We start from the raw sequence: 21,378 nt of genomic DNA, 5'->3' as shown, positions 1-21,378 counted from the left end.
TGAAAAAGCATAATCCCAAAGTGCTACCAGTTTTGTCCAGCCTTGTAGAGTGGACAAGTGGTTTCTTCTTTCCATCCAATGTTATTAAGTGTAATGATCATTTTAAACTACCACCTAAATAACCATGTAGAAGATTGTCAACTAACTGGTATTCAATATGTTTTTGTTTATGTCTTCTTTCTTTTGTTTTACCATTTTAAATTTTTCTGTCACCTTGTAAAACTGTTTGAACTCCTAGACTTCATGTGGTGTATATCTGTATCATACTGTATATTGCTATTACACAAAACATTTAACAAAAAGAATTAAAAAATAAGACAATTAGAAAAAATAATCCAAAAGGAACAACAATTAAATATAACCTCCAAACTATCCTGACGTGGGGTCGATCTCTCTCTTTTTTAATGTATATAGGCGTTTAGTTGAGTCACTCGTTCTTCACGTGTTTCGGGCCTATTCTAGCCGCATCAAGGGCAAAACTGAAACCAGAGAGAGAGACCGACACCTTTTTTTCTTTGTCTTCTGAGAAGTCTGCATCTGTACCACGTGTGATTTTATTCCACCATGTATTTGCTTCACATCATAATATTTCTTAACAATTACGTGGTAATTCATTAGTAGTTTAGGTCACCGTCTTTACCCTTCTGGCGCTGTAGGTGCTAGCACTTAAAGGCGGGGCTAAGGGCGGACACAGGGGCGTGTCTCAGTTGGGTACTCTTTTTTACTAGCGCTCTTTCTGTCGAGGTTATACACAGGGGCGTGTCTCACACATCTGGGCGGATCTGCATTCGAGCGGGATGTGCCTTCCCTCTGATTGGGCGGCAATGCCGAGTACAGGCGGGCCTCAAAGTTTCCTAGGGGAGCGCGAAGACGCCCTCACCGAGTTTGGTGGGCGTGGCATCACGTTCACTCCTGACAGCCTATCGCTACCGGCGGGCAGAAGGGGAAGCCGAACTGTAAACATGGCGGCGTGCAGAGGCAGGAGTCTCTGCGGCCAACTCCCACCATCTTAGAGGGCCGCGACGCGTAGATTAAGCGCTGACCATGGAGACTGAGGAGGAGCAGCAGCACATGACCACGCTGCTGTGCATGGGCTTCCCGGATCCGGTCGCCATCCGCAAAGCCTTGCGCCTTGCCAAGAACGACATTAATGAGGCGGTGGCCCTGCTCACCAACGAAAGCCCCGGGCTCGGCTACACATACGAGCCCATGGAGAGCGGTCCCGGGCAAGGCTTAGGGAGCGACGGGGACAGCGGCGGAGGAGGTGGCGGCGGGCGCGGCCGTGGGGGCAATGGGAGCGGCGGATTCGACCCGCCTCCAGCCTATCACGATGTCGTGGACGGAGAGGTGAGTCCAAGCAGAGGCGAGAAATAGAGCTGTCCGTGAAGCCTAAACTGAGGCCCATGGTAGTTGGAGCAGAGCCCCGGCGTTTTGGGGACTTTTGCAGAAATCAGGGCAGGAAGCAAGGGTGCAAGGACACTGTATGTAATGGACGCATAACATTGAGTTAAAGGGTAGAAAGGCACGAGGCGTACGGAGAGCAGCAAGAACAGTTAAGTACGGTCAGCCTGAGGGGAAGTCAGGACAGAAGGCGTGCGAATCACTGCACAGCGTGGTAGCAGTTGAGTCATCGAGGGTAAAACTGATCGATCACAGATTACTACAGAGGGCAAAGAAACAGACGAATCCGTTTGCTAAACGTGGAATACAGTAGTGTGGCGTGAAATTGAGTAAAACGGAAAAAACTGCGACAAGTCATACCGGGTATGTGATGGCACGGAATGTGAAAAATAAAGTGATCGGTGCAGTACACACAGCTAACAGAGAATACAAAATACATATTTATATATTGGTATTGGAGGGCAAGATAAGCGAAGCAGAGAGCATACTTGACAATTATAACAATTACTTTATAGTAATACCCTTTGAAGTTTTGTCACAGAAGTAGCATATCAAAGGCAAATGTAGTTGTTTGTGCTGAATAGGCAAAAAAAAAATGCAGTGAAAGAGTCTTTAGGGTCTACAATGACAGAGGGACACCACCATCCACCGATTTGTATTCAGAAGTACGGTTGATGTCAAGGCATATTGTTCTAGAACGTGTACTTAGCCTGAAATACCAAACCTGTTGTAAAGATCCTTTGGCTCTGTCACATGGTTGTAAAACACAACAACTAGTGTTTGCTAGGTGTACCATTTTAAGACAGATGGCTTCAGTTTTTCCTTTAAGTGGTAAAATACTGCCATCCTGAATGTAGTGATAAATATTTAGAGAATTTCATAGTGAATATTCATTAGAGATCTGTGATGTGTTTTTGACGGAGGGTCACTGCTTAGGCTGATTGTAAATATCTTATTAACACTATGTTCAATACAGAATTGTCAACCTCTGCCGACAAATAGCTCAATCCTCACCCCTCTGCTGTTATGTATCAACAGTACATGCTTCCCTTTGGCCACATTTATTTGTAGTTTTGGATTGGGCTATCATTTTTATGTGCATGATATTTGGATTTGTTTTGGTGTTAAATGTAAACCTTCATCAGAGCGTTTTCAGTGAAATTAAAACCTGGATGGAATATGACTCCTTAACATAAGCTGCAACAAAATCAAATTCCTGGTATTTGACACTAAAGCTCATCTTAATAAAATTAGCTCTTTTTTCAGCCACGTTTGGTGTTGATGTCATCAGACCACCACCTTCTGCTTTGGTGTCATTTTTGATTCCTCCCTTTCTTATTTTGCCCACATAGATCATATTGAGAAACTTTTTCTTCCACCTCTGTAATATATCCCATGTTTGCCCATTTCTTCACTTTTCTGATGCTGACAAATGTTTCCCTGCTTTTATTACATTCCACATTGACTCCCGTAACTCCGTACTGGCAGGTGCCACTTTTAATCTTTTATCACAGCTCCAGTTGGCTCATAGACTTAATTTAGCTATATAGTACCGAGACTTTGGAACAACCTCACTAAATTAATAAGATCAACTGACTCAATTTATTCTTTCAAAAAACATCTTAAACCTCATTTATGCAAGCAGGTATTTAACTTGACATTCTGTTTCCTTCTTCCAGTTGACATTTTCTCTTTGTCCAGATGCTCAGGATTATGTGTGTTTATATCACAAATTATTCTATTTTTTCAGAAATTTTTTGAGAGATTTGTGTTTTTGCACTTTATTCTGGTTTATTTTCTCTTATTCTGTTTCAAAGAGTTTCTGTTAAGTGCTTTAAGCACAGGAAATGTGCTATATATAAGAAATTATTATTATAAGTCAGAACAAAATGGGATGCTTTTACTTTAGTAACATATTTAGTATCTTTTTAAATATGATTTGTCCTTTTTGGAATTGTCCAGAATAAAGAACAATCATGAGTGATGTTTGTAAGGTGTTTATTATGTTGATGGCTAGCTGCCTATCTTACTGAATTTTAAGAACCTGTTTAAAAAATCAAGTAGACTAATGCATTAGGACAATTTGTTTTCTTTTGGTTAAAATAAAAGTTATTGTCGAAGCCTTTATTAGTTGGTGCATCATTATGCATTCCAATACAGCAGTAACAAGGTGGTAGAGTCTAAAATATAACATTATTTTCCAAGAAGTAGCTTTTTCACACAGCTCTTACCTAGGTAAGCAGATTAGAAAATTGATAAAAGGTAGTAGCATCATTGTAGTTAATGAATGGTCATTTGTAAAAGTTAACTTTGCAAGCTTTACACAGCACCCAGTGCACTGTGCCACTGATATCACAGTGTTAAGAATTTGATGAATGTGTGTGTTTGAGCTAGAATTATAAGAGGCAGTGTGCTGTTGACTAGCCAATGACAGTAACAATTTCACAGTACTATGTAAATGGGACAATAATGAACCCATACACCTATCTGAGCCATAGAACAAGGCACTTTTTAAAATGTAAATATCCAGAGAGGAACTGTAAAACAAGATTGGCACTAAACACCACATAGAAATTGCCAGGATTTCAGATTTAAGAGGGAATTAGTGGGAACAAGGGACATTTATGAAATTGTTTATTTTGAACATTTGAACATGACGATAAAAAAAACAATGACTTTTAGCACCCTGTTGCTGTGTATTTGTCGTGGTGTATAACGTCGGAGTGTTGTCTTGTTGGAGGTCATGGAGCTGTCCAGCCTTTGCTCCTTTGTCCAAACCAATCCACCTAGACACAGCTCCAGAGACATGACCTGAACTATAGAAATGAAAGATGCCATTGTTCATATTGTAACAGATTCTTGTTTGATAGCATTGGTGTGGTGCTTCACTAAGTTGGGTATTTTTTTTTCTTCCCAGAAGTCTAAGTGTTTACCTTCTTTCTTCCTTTCTGAGATCTGGGGATGTGTTATGGATAGCAAGATAAAAAAAAAAACATCTATTCCAGGCAGTTTCTGCCCCTGGAAAGATGCACACCTATGATGGGTAGACTGTGCTGGTCCAAAGTGTGCACCTCCTTATGTCTGTAAATTACTTTTGTATTTTATCAAATATTGTAACATACAACTACTCCTTCAATGAGAGCTGAATCCAGTAGGAGTTTATGCTGCTGTTTTTACACAACATTATATGGCATACGCTATTACTAATGATGATGCAACACCATACACAGTAATGCTCGGGAGACATGACTAATGACACTACAGTGTGATCACATTAAAAACATGCAAGTGGAGTGGACACTGGACCCAGTATATTTCATGCCACTGTAGGTGACAGATGTGGTGGAATGATAAACCTGTGTTTATTATTGTTATTTCACGTATGGCCTCCAATTACCCTGGAATTCCACTGGTCTGTATGATTGCTTTGTGATGTGACATTTGCCTTGCACTTCAGATATTGACCTAATAGAATTCTGAATCTTCCTGAAATTTCCTGAGCTCAGCAGCAGGTGAGGGTCCCTGCAACCACACTGTGATCCCACCAGAATACATATATATGAGGACAGTTGGGTTAGGAAATTCCATCTATTTTATCGTGGCATTTTTTTGCATGTATTTATTTATTAAATAAAAGAGTTGTGAGCTTTCAGCAAGTTCAATTTTGAAGTAACATTAATCCAGCAGTGGTTCCGCAGCCTTCTGTCACATGCCACCTGGTTTAGATGTCCCACTTGGTGTGTTGGGAGGATGACTGAAATATCTTAGTGTCTTTTGCCTTGCTTATTAAAACATTAGAAAAGTGAGGATGAGAACCGGTTATTCAGCCAAACAAGCTTGTTCATACTATTTACTGTGGATGTCCAAAATAACATCAGGTTGAGAGCTGAAGGTCACAAAAGTCCTACTCTCCACCTGGCTACTTGGTTATTTATTTCATGTGTTCTTTCCATTTAGGAAATTTTTTTTTTTTTTTTAATTATTGCCTGGTTTGCTGTTTTAAGTGGTCTCATAGAAAGGTGTCCTGATTCTTTCACTTGGGGGCTCTGATTGTAATCAGTCTGTAACAAAGTAATTTTGTATGGAATGGCCAAACTGTTCCAATTATCATGGGTACTTTAGCATTGTTAGAAGACCTCACAAATGGAAGCATTAGAAGAGAGTGCATATTTAGAGATCATACTCATTTTTTGTCACATGCTGATGATTGGCTTCTAAGTCAATTTAGATTTCCAACAGCTGTCCTTTTGGGGCTGTGAGCTGAACTGGGACCCAGCTTTACAAAGGCAGAATTTGAGGAATTATGCTGTTGGTGTTCCTTTGCAAGTTTTGTTCACCCTTGAGTTTTTAACCACAGGAGCTTTTCAACATGAACTGGCTTGACTGATTGGGTATTTCTCAGTCATCACTGAGTTGCGCCATGCCAGCTCTATGGGATAGTATTATTGGCTTGTTATCCAGATATATAAGATTTCCTTACACTGTGGTTGAATGGGCAAACCTCAAATCAGAATTTCCAGTAACGTCCATTTTTCCAAATGTGATAGGAGTGATCGACTACGCACACATTGCTATAAAGACACCTTCAGAGAATGAATTTGCTTATGTTAATAGAAAGCGTTTCCATTGTACTAATGTGCTAATTATCTGTGATGGAAAAAATGCGTCTTACTAATGTTGTGGCAAGATACATAAGTATACCTGGGTAAAAATATTGATTTTCCAATTAATTGTTTTTTTTTTGTTCATACGATTCGATATTGATTTTATGAATCCCTATCCTGTGCAATTACTATATATAGATTTTTGCTTATCTTTGTTTTTAGCATGCAGTCCAGTAGAAGTTGCCAATGCGCCTGTTAACCTGCTGTAAAAACACTCCTAAAAGCGTTAGTCCCAAGCATCACTCAGGCAACTGTATAGACACGTCTTGAGGATTACTTGGGCTGTAAAAGTGCCAACAGCGTTAGTGTCGAGTGCTGCTCGGGAAATGATATAGGTGTGTCTTGCATAAGTGATTGGCCTGAGTGTTACCAAGCAACAGTGCTGCCACATCTTCTCCTAGTCTTATAATGGCTTCTCGTAAGAAATGTTTTTCAGCAGCCCAGGTGTTGCATGTTCTTCATAGTGATATGAGCAGTCATAACAAAGCGAACCTGTTTTCGAACAGTGAAATCTTAAATTGACGCTCGTGTTAGTTGCTCATATATAGTGTGCTGTTCAAAAGCTGATCAGTGTGGAAAGAAAATCTGACTTGTGAGGTTACGATGCAAAAGATAGCTTGTGTTCAAAGCAGTAGACTTGAAATAGCACTGTAATAGCTGCCTTATTGTGAATTTCCCCTTGGGATTAATAAAGTATCTATCTATCTATCTATCTATCTATCTATCTATCTATCTATCTATCTATCTATCTATCTATCTATCTATCTATCTATCTATCTATCTATCTATCTATCTATCTATCTATCTATCTATCTATCTATCTATCTATCTATCTATCTATCTATCTATCTATCTATCTAGGTTCTTTTTCTTTTATGTTCCATTCATTCAATGTAGCTGTCAAGAAGCATTAGCTCTACATCCTCATTTTAAAATGCTTGTTTCTTGTCTGAGGACACATTTTTTCACACTGATTAATGCAACTGCTTCAAGTGAACAAATGGAGAATTATAGAAAAACAAGTCTTCCCGCAGTATCTTTAATTTGGACTAATTCAGGGTTATTTTAATTGTCCAATATGGAAATACTAGCCATATGCGCCCAACTACGTTGCACGTGTTAAAGTTGTCTGTGAAGGGCTCCCTGTTTAAACGCGGCTGCCTTTCGTGAACTGGGCCCTTCGTTGCACAGCATTATGATTTTTTATAAGGGAAACAAAATTACAAAAGAAAACCCTTGGATATTGATTTGATAGGAATGGCCTACTCGGAATCACTGTCCGAATCGTAATTATGTGGTGGTTTAGGAGCATTTCTGTCCGTTCACAGTCTGTCTCGTTTTCACGACGCTGTCGTTTCCTCTCACGATCTCTTCTCAACCTTTCTCCAATCTCGCAGGTTGCTTTGTGGCAATCCAAAGAGTAAGGCAATATACATGGAACAATGGTTGTAAAAAGTGGAAACATAGGTATCCAGGCTCTTTAAAGCATAAATAGGGATCACTTCACTGACATGTGAGCAAGCCACGGTGCAACTGTGAGATGCGCAGCATTCGCCGGCTACAACGTAACAATAATAATTTCCGGAACGTGCTGTTACGTTGTCATTCATTTTACTCACTGTCTTTCTTTCATTCATATGTTACGTAGGCACGTACCTTTTATCTTCGGCAATCTTATTCTCTAACCAGGCCTCGGGAGCTAACCAGCGTAACACTGTCCACCACCCCTTTCGTTACTACGTACTAACGTGCTAAACTAGAAGGTGGTCTACACATGCGTGGAATTTGCGGACAAACAAAGATCAAGATCTAGATGAAAATCTCTTTAGTTAATTTAAAGCACTTCAATTTGCTTATTTTGAATGTCTTTGTTTTGCGGTGTGACTGGAGTACTACAGTCTTCAGTAGTATAAGCCTGGAGAAGATTCTTAATGCAATGCCTATGTTTGAGCTGTCTTTCTACTGCCATCTAGTGCTTCTTCTTCTAATTCATTCGCGGACAAACAAAGATCAAGATCCAAATAAAGATTATATATAGAGATATTTGGCTAAGAGTTTAGTTGAAGGGTGTCTATAGGGAGATTCGTAACACATGAACAGGTTATTGAATAACAATTTATTACTTAAGAAGCAATATTTAATTATGTTAGTTAAATTGTGGTGAATTCTGAATGAGTGCAGTGCTGTTAGGTCAGGTCAGGTTGGTGAGCATGCATTGGTACAGCTTATTGTTGCACACGGCACACAATGAAAGACCTCGGGATATCTGATGGCAGCCCCCCCAGGCAGACAAGCGGCCCAGTCCCACCATCTTGAAATGACCATCTATCTGCTGCAGCCATGTGTTACATGGGCGACTACTTGGTCTGGTGTAGCTTCTCAGGTCCTCAGCATGACGGTCCTGCAAGCACGATCACCATTGGAGAATCGCGCCACATGGCCTTACTGCTGTAACTAATGCTCCCTCACAATTCAGTTAATGTGTCTCATTTGGGACTCCATGAGCAACTGCTCATTTGACACAAAGTCAAACCAACGGTACTCAAGGATTCTACGCAGAGACACAATACCAAAGTCCAGTCTTCGTCTCAGGTCACTGGATAGCTTCCATGTCTCACATTCACATTGCAAAAGGATGAAGGTCCAAGTCTTTATAGTCCTGGTGCTACCCATTTTGCTGAGTTACCGGGAGCGCCGCACACCCCTTTCCAGCGATCCCAAGGCCCCTGAGACATGAGTGTCACTGCTGATGTAAGTAAACATCTCGATGTGGTCAACACTCTCTCTGCAAACAGACACACTGCTGATGGCTGTTTCCAAAAGGTCATTAAGGCCTGGATCTTGGAGTGTCTGGGCTTGAAAGTGTCTCAGTCAAAAACCAACTCCTCATTCGGTCTCTCAGGATTCCCAATCAGAGCCTTCATTGACTCTGTGAAGATCACATCATCGTCAGCAAAGTCAAGTTCACTGAATCTCTATTCACCAACGGATGTCCCACAGCCGCTGGACCCCATGACCTTGCCCAGCACCCAAGCAAGCATTGAACAGAGTAGAAGCAAGAACACATCCCTGACGAAATCCAGAATCAACTGGGAAAAACTTGTCTTGTCTTTTCTCTCAGTGTATGCGTTTAGTGTTTGATGGGTGACCACGAGGTGACACTCCTCTGGTCATGGGTGACTTCAGTGCGACCACTGGCTGTGACACAGCTGTCTGTGAGGATTGCGTTGGTCTCCATAGGTCTCTCAACCATGGTTAGAGTGGATTTATATTCCTTGATTTTGCAAAAGGTAAAGGGCTGCGGATCATTGGGTCCTGGTTCCAGTCCCCTGAGCCTCAAGTCGTTGGACTTGGTACTCCATTGCTAGTGGTGCAGTGAAGGAGATCGATCTCAGTTTTCATGTGTAGACTCTGGAGGCGCCTACAAAGCTGCAGGGTCTACAGAAGTGCCCAGTTTGTGAATTCTGACAACAGACTTGTTGTTGCTACTCTGAAGGACCAGCTAAGGTCTAGTAGGCTACCACCTAGAAGAAGAATGAGGCTGGACCTGGCCAGACTCCAAGATCAGGCTGTTTCAAATGCATTTGCATGCAGTTTGTGTGAGGAACTTGCAGACTTCAGTACAACTGCCAATCCCAATGTGATGTGGGAGGCCTTCCATGATAAGATCCTGAAGGTTGTGTTTGTATTGCCAGTGTTCCAGAAGGAGGGATTTCATCTTGCAGGACACCCTGGAAATCATCAGGCGGAGTCACAGTGCTCAGCTTGATGGCAACTCCTGTCTGCACCGGGGACTGTGAAGGATGGCTGCAGGAACACTGAGGGCAGATAAGGAGGCATTTGTTAGACAAATATGTGAGCAAGTGATACGTCATATATGGTCTAGTAACCCACATCCTGCTTACAGAGGAACTGAAGCATTACGCACATTCAAATCTGTTCCTCGGAGAGTCTCAGTCAGGGTGGGTGATAGAACAGTCCTTATGGATGACATTGCAGTTGTGGCCCACTGTGTCTTTAAACCACTTTTTAAAACTGATCCTCCAGCTAGGATGTTGGACATCTCTGGGTCCATGGCTCTTGAGGCTGATCCTGTAATTAGTTGTGAAGCACCCGGTCTCATTGAGATTGCACAGGTGGTGAACCAGCTGAGGGTAGGAGAGCCTGCAGGATCAGTGGTATCCAGGGTGAACTTCTCTAAGGCTGGTGGTAAGGCTATTCTCCTGCCATTGCCAGCAATCTTTGCTTACATTTGGGAGACTGGCATCATCCCAACGGACTGAAAAAGGAGACTTGTCCCTCTGTGGAAAGGGAAGGGTGATCGCCCGGATTGTGGCAACTACAGGGTGATACCAGTGCTCTTAGTGCTTAGTATGGTCCTTGCAAGGATCATCCTCAATAGGATTTGTGATCACTTGCTTATCTACCAGTGACTGGAGCAGTTTGATTTTACACCTAAGAAATCTACCATCAACAGCATCTTGGACCCTCATCGTACACAAACGTGAATATCGGCAAAGTTTCTTTGCAGCCTTTGTTGATTTTCTTAAAATGTTTGACTCGGTTGATCAAACTGTCCTATGGGACATCCTGAGACTTAGCGGGATCCCCCTGAAGTTGCTGGACATAATGGCCGGCCTTTACACTGGTATTGTGCGTGCTGTGCAGAGATCTGTACTGCACAGATTAAGGCACTCTCTGCGCAGTGCTGTCAAAAAGATTAAAAAGAGCAATAATATTTTGTTTCGCATCTTCTAAATACTGATGTTAACTGTTCATTACTAATCAAGTATTTATTCTTAAATGCCATTCTATTCTTATGCATATGTTATGAAGTCACTATGTGAACACTCTTCAATTAAAGTGTTACTGAAATTTGTCACATTATATTAATGTTCTCTACGCATGGTTAAGTAATCTCTAAACAAATCAACACTTCAAATATATCAGTGCATAATAATTCAGTCAAGATAAAATCGATATTGAATTCGGGCATTGTGAATCGGAATCAAATTGAATCAGGACATCAGTGCTGATACCCAGCCCAATATATAAGCCCATCACCAACAACTGCAGCAGGTCGCTGCTCAAACTATGTGAGCCATGAAATTCCACTACTTCCTCCAGTGGTGTTGACACTTGGACAGTGGGCTGAAACTCACCTTTTCACACCGACTTTGATATCTGTCCACTTCTGTTTTTATTTCAGGCACTTTTTCAAGTTTCTGAACTTGAACTTTTAAGTACCTGTGCCACTGCATCAATTTCCTTTTGTTGCTTATACCACTACTTATGCCACCAGGTAGTACATTTTTCCTTGCCTCCAACTCTTTGAGTAGGAACCCCATTTCACTTTTGCTAAAATGTTTATTTTTTACACATGCTTTTGCCATTGTCTTTTAAGAAAACACTGAATGAAAGGGGCTATTTGTATTGATTTGCATATATGTGAAATTCTGGGAGGATTTGGGATGAGGCTGTAGGCTCGTGCATGAGTGTTAAAATTCATTTTAATTGGGTTTTATAAGGAGAAAGTGTGTAGAACTTTGCCTATGCACAGTTTTATGCATCTAAATTTTTTTGTGAGTACACACATTTCTAGTTTTGTCTGTATGCTGCATTTTTGTGTGAATTCTACACAAGGCTTTTTAAATGAGGCCCCAGGTGTCTCAGTTTTAAAACTTGCATGGATATGAGCATGAAAAAATACGTACACCAAAGAACATGAAAATGTCCAATAAAAAAAAATCTGGTTTATTAAACCTGGTGCACACACATAAAACGCAACATATCTTTATAAATCATGGTCATCTTGTAAATATATTTACGTTAATGTGCCTCAAACTCTGCCCAGTTGCCACCTTTAAACAGCTATATATGGACTATGTTAATCACTCTTTTCAATTGCTTCTTCATAGTGCTTAGACAATGGAAACATTGTCGCAACATAAACCCCTAAATCCTTTTCAGAGGTCTCTTCAAGCAGTTCACTGTCTGCCATTTTCTATTTTGCCCATGTGTAACACTTTGCACTTTTCTACATTAAGCTCCATTTCCCAAGTGTTCCCCCTGTTCATGACGCTTGTGCAAGTCTTTTTGAGTTCTTTTTACTGCCTCCACAGTCACCCGCTTTTTTTTTTTGAAGTTTAGTGTCATCTGCATATTTCATAAGTTTACTAATTATACTGGAATCAGTATCATAAATGTAACTCAGAAAAAGTAACTTACCATGCACAAGACCCCTGACAAAAGCCACAGTTGCCCCCACTTCATTCACCTCTTATCTGTACTGTTTGTCTCCTGCCAGATAGCCAACCTGAGATCCAGTTTTGTAGGTTACCTGAAATGCCCACAGGTCATAGTTTCAAAAAGCCTTTGACTCAGTCTGATACTGAAAATAAATTCTGAAAGTCTGATTCAATTCTTTTGTATGCTTTGCTTTTATCAACAATTGCAGTTGCCTGGTCAAAAAAATCTAAAAGACTGGTTTAGCAAGATTTTTTTCTCATAAACCTGGCTGTTACATAGTATATTATTATCATATAGATTCTTGTCTAGTTTGTTTCTGTTATAGGTTCCATATTTTTGCATAATATTGCTCATTGGAAGTCCACCTTAATAAAAGGATATATGTCTGTGTGTCCAACTGGTTGCTGTTACTCTATCATTCAAACACATGGCACACAACAAACATTTGTAGTAATAAAATGCATTGCATTTGTCATTCCAGCAATTGGAGAGTTACAAATGCTAACACTGCTTTAACAAATCCTGTATCAAATAGCACATAACAGAGACATATGCATTGCATTGATTACTTAAGCTGTGCTACCTGTCTAAGTCAGGTTACACATCTGTTGTTTGTATTTAATTACATTTAAGAATGCAAAATCGATAGAAAAGGTTAAATTATAAAGAAAATGGCAAAAATATCAACATTTAAAGCTAAGGTAAAGAGCACAAACATTTATGAATTTCAAAGAAATATTTGTAGGCCACATAGTTAAACAGTTAGATCAATGTAATGTTAGAATGGCATGCAGCTTGTCAAATTGGTTGGAATAAAAACCTGCAGTGATAGGTGTCACTAAGGACTGAACTTTAAAACCTCTGGTTTAGAACATTCGAAAAATGTAGAAAGTGGACATAATAATAATCCTTAATAGAAATGGCTAATAACAGACTCTATCAGATAATCCATCGTTCATTATCTAACCAGCCTAATCCACTTTAAGGTTGGGGGGACCAGAGGCCATCCTCTAGCATCGGGAACAAGAATGATACCAACACACCCTCGAGAGTCTATCATGGGCCCATTGATTCTCTCTCTCACACACACACACACACACACAATTATTCATAGGGCCAATTTATTATCCTTAATTTGCATTACAAAAACACTCACCTTGTCAGTTTTGGGTATAAGGACACAAGGTAATGCAAAGAAATATCAAAGTCTGATGCGGTACTAAAACTGGTTTTGAGGGAGTGCTTATTGCTCTCACTGACAGGCAAGGTTTTCCTTCAGTGGACCAATTGTTCCACTTTTTCCTGCATGAAAAACTTTATATCTGTGACAAAAGTTCTTGTTAAGTGTAGGCAATTGAGAGCTGTGGCTCATAACCTTTGTGGATAAGATACAGGTCTGGTATGCTGGATGCTTGAATCTCCAGTATGGATCCAGCTTAGTTGGATTTGCATCTCTGTAAGCATTTTTATTTCAGTACAAAGTAGCAAATATGTATTTTTAAGTCAGTAAGTTTGTTTTATTTGGCTTAAAACTATAAAATGGGCAGCTGTATTTTTTCTTTTTTGTTATCCCCCTTCCAACTGGGACAAAGTTAATAACTTTATCAGGCATGCTTTGTATGTTAACCTCAAAGTTTAACTTTTGCCACACATGCTTCTCTTAAGTTTTACCTCTATTGCAGTTTTTATCGCAACAGACTGCCTTCCTCAGTAAAATGTCTTTCTTTCTGTCTTTCTAAACAATACCAGACAGATGCAAGTGACTACTCGTCACTTTTGTTTTGAAATGCTGGTGGCTTGTTAGTAAATCAGCAGTGGGTTTATGTGATATGATGTGATTGATGGTGTTAACATTTAGTGGCACATTCCATCTGAATAATTTTATTGATTTAGTGTTACGAAAGTTCCTAGTGGTGTCTTGGAGAATATTAAGTTAAGTCTTGCTGTGAACATCTTGCCAAGTTCCAGCTTCCAGTTTCAGATGGTTCCATGGGATTCCTGCCAGAAAGTACACCATCTACTGTACATGTAGCAAAAAGTCTGAGATGAAGAAGTAAATAGCAATTGTCATAAGAAATTTTAAGATGAGACTTTCCTTTCAGGTACCTCAGCTGCCAATAAACAGATTAAATAAATAAACATTTCAATTACTTTGTTTTACTTTTGATATAAAATATTAATAGTTGACTGTGATTACTCACTGAATCATTTTCATCTCCAGTGACTGTATGCACGTCCGAGTTTCTCTTGACTTTTCATTTGCGCTTTCTAACATCATTGTAAGATGCCTAGTTCTCTGTAACTCTCTTGAGCAACAGTAGCTTTTGAATGGGAGAGGATTTCGTCAGAAGGTGTTCAACATTTCTCATGTGTTTTAGCCCTTACCCATAACCCCCTCCAGTTGGAGGGTTGGCAATAGTGGCCAAATCACTGCCCATCAGCTCCAGACCTCTAGGTCCTCTCCACCTTTTCATAGCCAGATTGAAACACCAGAATAAGTCTCTTTCAGCCAGTAAGCAGCTGTCTTTATTGATGAATCCAAGGCCATTACCATAATACCTTTTTTTTTCTTCTTTTTTTCCCCTTGAGAATCTTCTACATCCAGCCTCAACTGGGAATAGCTAGGCCTTCAAACATTTGACCCTTTGATGATTTTCTCTGTTCTCACCATCCTGTCTTTGTGATGTTAAACAACTGATGGGAACTGCAACTTCCTTGCCAGGTCCTCATCTCCCACCTTTACACCTTCTGAAGGATGTTGCTTGAGGCAGGCAATCTCTGCCCTGCTCTGATGATCTGGATTGAAGGTGTTACTGTCCCCAGAGTTTGCTGTTTCTTACTTAATTCCTGCTCCAAGATATTTGTTAGAGCAAGTAGCACTTTGTTATGCCTCCACCTGTATCTCTGTTTGGTGAGTGCAATATTATAAAATGACAGGATTTAGGCTGTGGTGCCTTTATTTCCTTGGCATTTTTACATAGTGTGTCTTCTCTCCACCCCTACATATCCATCCATCCATTATCCAACCCGCTATATCCTAACTACAGGGTCACAGGGGTCTGCTTGAGCCAATCCTAGCCAACACAGGGCGCAAGGCAGGAAACAAACCCAGGGCAGGGTGCCAGCCCACCACACCTACATACTTTATACAGGATTGCTGATAATGGCAGGATGCCTTGCACAGATTGGAGTAGGAAAGAAATCTTGTAGGGCACCAGCTTCCCAAGAGTACACTAGAAATGATGATTGAGATTGAAATTAATTTGTAAGTTTTGCATCTTGAAAATGTATGGGCCAATGGCAAATTTTATATCTCATCTATAGTCCTTTTCAAATGTGCAAAAGCATGGTGGTGATGGAAAGTTTTGTACCTACAAATAATTTGGAGCCACTCCCATTACTAATATCCATTGAGCTAGATATGTGGCTGCTGGCAAGCCTCCAGTGGGATCCTTGTTTAGATCTGCTTACTGAGTTGGAGAAGATAAGCACAGATGAAGTTACCTCTGACCACAAATGTGCAGTGAGGTGAAATTGGTGGTGTGAATTTGCAGGCAGATTAGCACATGGGAGCTGCATGGAAGGAGCTGTGGAAGATGGAGTCATTGTTGGCAGGCAGCCAAGGAAGGAGACGGCAGATTAACTCTTAAAAGTAATATTCATTATTTTCCACTCCAGAAAAGCATTAGAAAAAAACTCATTTTAATATGTTTTGCGTTTCATAGTTTTAAAATTGCATGCACAACAACTTTTAGAGATGCTTTCGCAAAATTTGATGCAGAACCAGTTTCTCCTGTTTCCACGTATTCATGAGAGATCAGGACTGAACTCTCATCATCCATACCACCTTCTGGCCATGATATCAATAAGCATACAAGAGCTGCTCTGATTTAACTGACAGAAAATAAAATTATTGATCTTCCATCACTTATCAGATACATGCTGCTAGCAGGCACTTGATGTCATCGCAAAACTACAGGGAAGTAGTGAGGCAGTTTTATTTGTTATTATTAGGGATATTCATGATCAGCCATTGCTCGATTTAACTTAGGAGTTTAAAGCGATGTGTATGGATTTAATCTGCCTGGCTATCTTCATTAATTTACTGACACATTATTGTAACATTCAGTAACTTTTGTTTGTTAGTGCAGTCCCAAAGTTAGTTGTGAGGTTGAGCCTATTGACTATGCCTAGATGGGTATACGGCTCTTCCATCTTTTCAGTATGTTGGTTTTCGATATAACTGCTAGCAGTGGTTAAAGGTTGGTTGAAGGTAATTGATTAGCTTTGCTACAACCCATGCTGATTGGTAGCCATCCTTGTTCTGTCATCACAGTCACTGTCTGTGTGATTTTTCCTCATTGTGTTTGGATGCTAATGCTGCCAGTATGGTAGGGTGCTGCAGTTTGACGTTATAAGTGTTTGTTTTGGATGTGCTAATGCACCTATGCTTCTTCACACACAAAATGTTTCAAGCTAGTCACATAGCTGAAAGCATTGCTGAATCTAATCTGTCTTGTGCTATGGTTTTTTTTTTTTTTCAGAAGAGCAATGATGAGAATGGCAATTGTTCAGGTGGCAACATAGAGTTCCCCACTACTAATCTGTATGAGCTGGAAAGCCGGGTGTTTACAGACCACTGGTCCATTCCTTATAAACGGGAGGAATCCTTGGGCAAGTGCCTGATAGCTTCCACGTGCCTGGCAAGACTTGGTAAGTGGGCACTATACCAGGCTCTCACCTGCCAACAGCAGGGCTACCTTCTCCTGTCACTGTGTTTTTGCAATTTTCTGCAGGTCTTGCAGATGCCGATGAAAATTGCAAAAGATTCATGGATAGATGTATGCCAGAAGCATTGAAGAAGGTATGGAGAAACAGGGCAGGTGGGACAGAGCAGAACTTGTGTTTCAGCTTTTTAATATCTTAAAGGTTACAATTTCTGGTTGTTGGGATACATTACAGTGGTAAAATGTGCTGCAAGAAGTTGTCAGCCTTCATTTGTACCATATTCGCTGGGGGAAACTTATGAGTTTGGCAAAACATAGGCCACCAGTATATGTGTCAACTCAGTATAATTAGTGAAAGCTCCATATGCTGCCAACCTTCCATAGTAAAACCATTAACAAACTGGCAGCTCCTCTGATTTCTTATATAATAAGACACGTTTTTAACATATGTCCTTGTTTGCAGTTGTTGACGTCAAGTGCCGTTCATAAATGGGGTACAGAAATCCATGAAGGCATCTACAACATGCTTATGTTATTGGTGGAATTGGTAGCCGAACGAGTGAAGCAGGACCCCATTCCTGTCGGATTAATGGCAGTGCTAACCATGGTAGGTGAAATTATCTGAGTAGAATTTTCTGAAATATCCTTTGGCTTTATTCTCTTGATGTGCAGTTTTGTGTCTTATCACTGATCACCCCTGGTCTTTTTGTTTTGTTGTAACAAAGCCTGCAAAGGAGCTGCATATTCTCATCTGGTCTTTTTCAATCCAGCGTTTTGTGTTTTTCAGTCCTAGCCTTATTTAGTAGCAGCATTTAAGACAAAGTATACTGTAGGGTTTCCCAAAAATGGATTGCCATAGGCATGCCATTTCAGTGTGCCTCTTTTTTATTTTAGGCATTCAATCCTGACAATGAATATCATTTCAAAAATCGTATGAAGTCCTGCCAGAGGAACTGGGCTGATGTGTTTGGGGAAGGCAGCATGTTTGCTGTGCCGCTCAACAGCTCATATCCAAAGGTGAGACCAGGAAAAGGGTTTTGTTTAATTTTAAAGCTTATGACCTATGACTATGCAAAATGAAGGAGCTGACTGGAGACTTACTGCTGTCTGGCCACCCACGCTGATCTCTACACAGATGGCTCTAATGCCTGTGTGTTCTTGAATCAGCTTGGTGTTCGAGTCTTAAGACTGAGTGGAACATTATACCAGCCAACCTCAAAGAAAGACTGGCTTAGCAGGTTGGGAGTTTAGTAGTACGTTCATAGGATCTTGACAGCCCTGCAACTTTCTAGGTGGTTAATGGAGGACAAAGGATCTTGGAGCTCACCTGTCCAAACCCCAGTTATGTATGGAGAAGAGAAGTATGCATAGCTGCTGGCCATGGGCCTGATTCCATTTATGTGGGAAAGTGCTGCAGAGTATGTTAAATAACATCTGAGCTGTAAAAGAAGTTTACTTGTAAAACTTGCATCTCCCACTTAACTTAACCAACTGTTTCCCTACTAATGCCCTTCAGAGGAGACCAGAAGGTCTAAGTAAAGTGATTCTCACATAAAAGTGTTGTCATAGTCAGTCATTCTAAACCCACCCCTAGTGACATCATATCCTGTAGTAGAGACTATACATCTCAACGTTTAAATGGTTTGTTTGTAGACATCTCAGCCAAGTCAGTATTTTTCCCTGCGAACACTCTACTCTCAATTTCAACATGCAGCCTTTAGTCCAACTACCAACATCCCTGTCCAAGTACTGCTCTTGAACCTGTCTTCTGGCTTACAGTATAAGTCCTTCCCTGTAGATCAACCTTAAAAAAGCATTTTTACCTTTGATGAGCAGATAAAATTTTGCTCTGAGACATGTAATCACTTTGCCAGTATTTAGTCCATTTTCTGAAAGGCTGTTTTTGTTTCTTTTTTGGCAGGAGCCCCATGGCTGGCTTGTTGACTTGGTCAATCGGGTTAGTGTCCTTTTTTGTTCTTTCCCAACTCTTTGTGACTCTGAGGCATGACTGCCACAATCGTAGCAAGTTTATTGCTAATCTTTTTTTTTTTTTGTTTGCTTCATAGTTTGGCGAGATGGGTGGTTTTGCTGCTATACAATCCAAGTTGCACTCTGAGGATATTGAAATTGCGGTGAGTGGAGTGAAGATGGCATCCTTTATAGATGGTCATTCTAAAGCTTGCACCTATTGCCTTTGTTGCTTTTTCACATTTGATGATCTTTCTCATTTTATCAGTCTGTCTCAGCCCTTGTCCAGCCTCTTGGTGCCTGTGCAGAATATCTGAACTCCAGCTTGGTACAGGTAAGTTCTTCATTCTTTTCTTTTTCATGTAAGTTTTTGGTTTTTTGTGCATCTTTGACAGTGTAGTCCCCCTTCGTACCCAGTCTGAGGATTGATGTGGTTTCAGAGATTTAGATAGTGGCTGAATGTACAGAGTTACATGTTTGTTTTGTGTTTTGTAGCCCATGCTGGATCCAGTCATCCATAAAATGATAACATATGTGCAAAATTTAGAGGAGAAAGATTTAAAGGATAAGGTAAGTGATTTCACAAATACAAGCTTACATGGCTTTTTTGCCTTTGGACTGATAGCAAGTGTCCTTCTCCCTCTGACTTCTGTGGCTCAATTGGCATGAAGCAATAGGGTGGCATTAGAAGCACCTGTAGATTGCACTCCCAACCCATTTGTACTGCTTATCTGTAGCCTATTTTTCACACTGTGAAAGATGCCACATTGCCAGTCTTCACTGGTGGTTCTGGTTTTGACTACTTTGCCTCTTTTTTTGCTAGCGGCTGGTCAGCATCCCAGAGCTCCTGTCTGCCATAAAGCTCTTATGCATGAGGTTTCAGCCAGACCTAGTGACTGTAGTGGATGACCTTCGCCTAGATATTCTGCTGCGTATGCTGAAAACACCACATTTTAGTGCCAAAATGAACTCCCTGAAGGAGGTAAGAGGAATATTTTTTTCTATCAATGAAAACTCCCTGTGCAATGCAACTCTCAGCTCACATGTCATTGTGTGTTTCTGTACTTGTGAATGGATACAAGAATAATGCTGAGTAACCACATTATTGAACTGTCAAAATGAGGTGTTTACATTTTGCTTTGGGTTTCTGTGATAATCTGAGATGGGGTGCCTGTGTGTTATGGTTGTGCTATGCTCTGTGTGGACAGGTAACCAAGCTGATTGAGGACAGTACGGTGACCAAATCTGTGAAGAATGCTATCGACTCAGACCGCCTGTTGGACTGGCTAGTGGAGAACTCTGTGCTGTCCATAGCTCTTGAAGGTGCTTCTCCCACGTCTTGTATTTATTTTGTTTGAGGGAGTGACCTGTGCCAAAATGTTTTTTCTTTGTTTTGTTTTTTTTTTAGGGAACATTGATCAGGCACAATACTGTGAGCGGATCAAGGGTATCATTGAGCTGCTTGGAAGCAAACTATCTTTAGATGAGCTTTCCAAGATCTGGAGAATCCAGGCAAGTGCTTTATCTGGCCCTTCTTGGGAATGTAGTGAATTTAGACTTCTTGCTGTCATGAGAAGAGTTCTTGTTGTAACTAAAATCAAGTGACTTTGTTCTTCCTGTGTGCAGTCTGGCCAGTCCTCCACGGTTATCGAAAATATTCACAGCATCATCGCAGCAGCAGCTGTGAAGTTCAGCTTTGAACAGCTTAGTCACCTGTTTGTCCTGATTCAGAAGGTTGGTGCTTGAGTCCCATAAAGGAGAGTGTGCATGCACAGGAGGCTAGCAACCAGCTGCTGTGTCACTCTGACCAAACTTGAGATGTACCAGAATTAATCTTCATGGCACGCAATCTGTTGGTGTCTTACTAATTGCCAACGCCTTTTTTTTTCCCCCCCTCAGAGCTGGGAAGTGGAAAGTGATAGAGTACGGCAGAAGCTTCTAAGCCTCATTGGACGAATTGGACGAGAAGCTCGTTCAGAGGCAACAACAGGCAAGGTATATGTTTGTGTTGCACCATTTCTACATGGTGCATTAGATTAAAAATGAACATGAATAGATCATTGAAAGGAATGTAACAGGAACTGAGTGTCCATAGCAGAAGAACAAATGAAGGCAGAGCAGTAGATCAAGAGGTGGTGACTTGAGGGCACAAAGAATGAGACTCGGGAGGCAATAGAGTTGAGCAATGATTGTGGCTGGATTTGATCCAAAACAGGCACAGGGCCACAGAATAACAGATGGTGTCTATTACAAAATTGAGAAATGCAACAACATTACTTTGTAACCTGTCACTGGTGCATAGATAAGCAGCAGAGCTGTATGTGAGTGGCAGGGTGCTGACTTTTTTTATATATATATCTATACTAATA

General features: G+C 40.7%; 1 protein-coding gene across 3 annotated transcripts in view; it reads left to right on the top strand.

Moving 5' to 3' along the window:
- Positions 1–928: 928 nt before the first annotated feature.
- Positions 929–21,378, top strand: part of usp24 (ubiquitin specific peptidase 24) — a 63,420-nt gene continuing 42,970 nt past the window's right edge. Inside the window, exons 1-14 of one of the 3 annotated variants that reach the window (XM_039735105.1) lie at positions 929–1,347; positions 16,862–17,027; positions 17,111–17,178; positions 17,505–17,648; positions 17,936–18,058; positions 18,963–18,998; positions 19,108–19,173; positions 19,278–19,343; positions 19,505–19,579; positions 19,833–19,991; positions 20,218–20,332; positions 20,418–20,521; positions 20,636–20,743; positions 20,909–21,004. In XM_039735105.1, coding sequence (XP_039591039.1) covers positions 1,045–1,347; positions 16,862–17,027; positions 17,111–17,178; positions 17,505–17,648; positions 17,936–18,058; positions 18,963–18,998; positions 19,108–19,173; positions 19,278–19,343; positions 19,505–19,579; positions 19,833–19,991; positions 20,218–20,332; positions 20,418–20,521; positions 20,636–20,743; positions 20,909–21,004 — 1,629 coding nt within the window. In that variant the 5' untranslated portion in view covers positions 929–1,044. Of the gene's footprint in view, positions 1,348–16,858; positions 17,028–17,110; positions 17,179–17,504; positions 17,649–17,935; positions 18,059–18,962; positions 18,999–19,107; positions 19,174–19,277; positions 19,344–19,504; positions 19,580–19,832; positions 19,992–20,217; positions 20,333–20,417; positions 20,522–20,635; positions 20,744–20,908; positions 21,005–21,378 lie in introns of those variants that run through there. The other 2 variants (XM_039735104.1, XM_039735106.1) reach the window with 2 other exon arrangements.

The sequence above is a fragment of the Polypterus senegalus genome, chromosome 14, assembly GCF_016835505.1.
Source record: "Polypterus senegalus isolate Bchr_013 chromosome 14, ASM1683550v1, whole genome shotgun sequence".
In the NCBI taxonomy this organism is placed as follows: domain Eukaryota; kingdom Metazoa; phylum Chordata; class Cladistia; order Polypteriformes; family Polypteridae; genus Polypterus; species Polypterus senegalus.
This window is presented reverse-complemented; position numbering and strand designations above follow the sequence as displayed.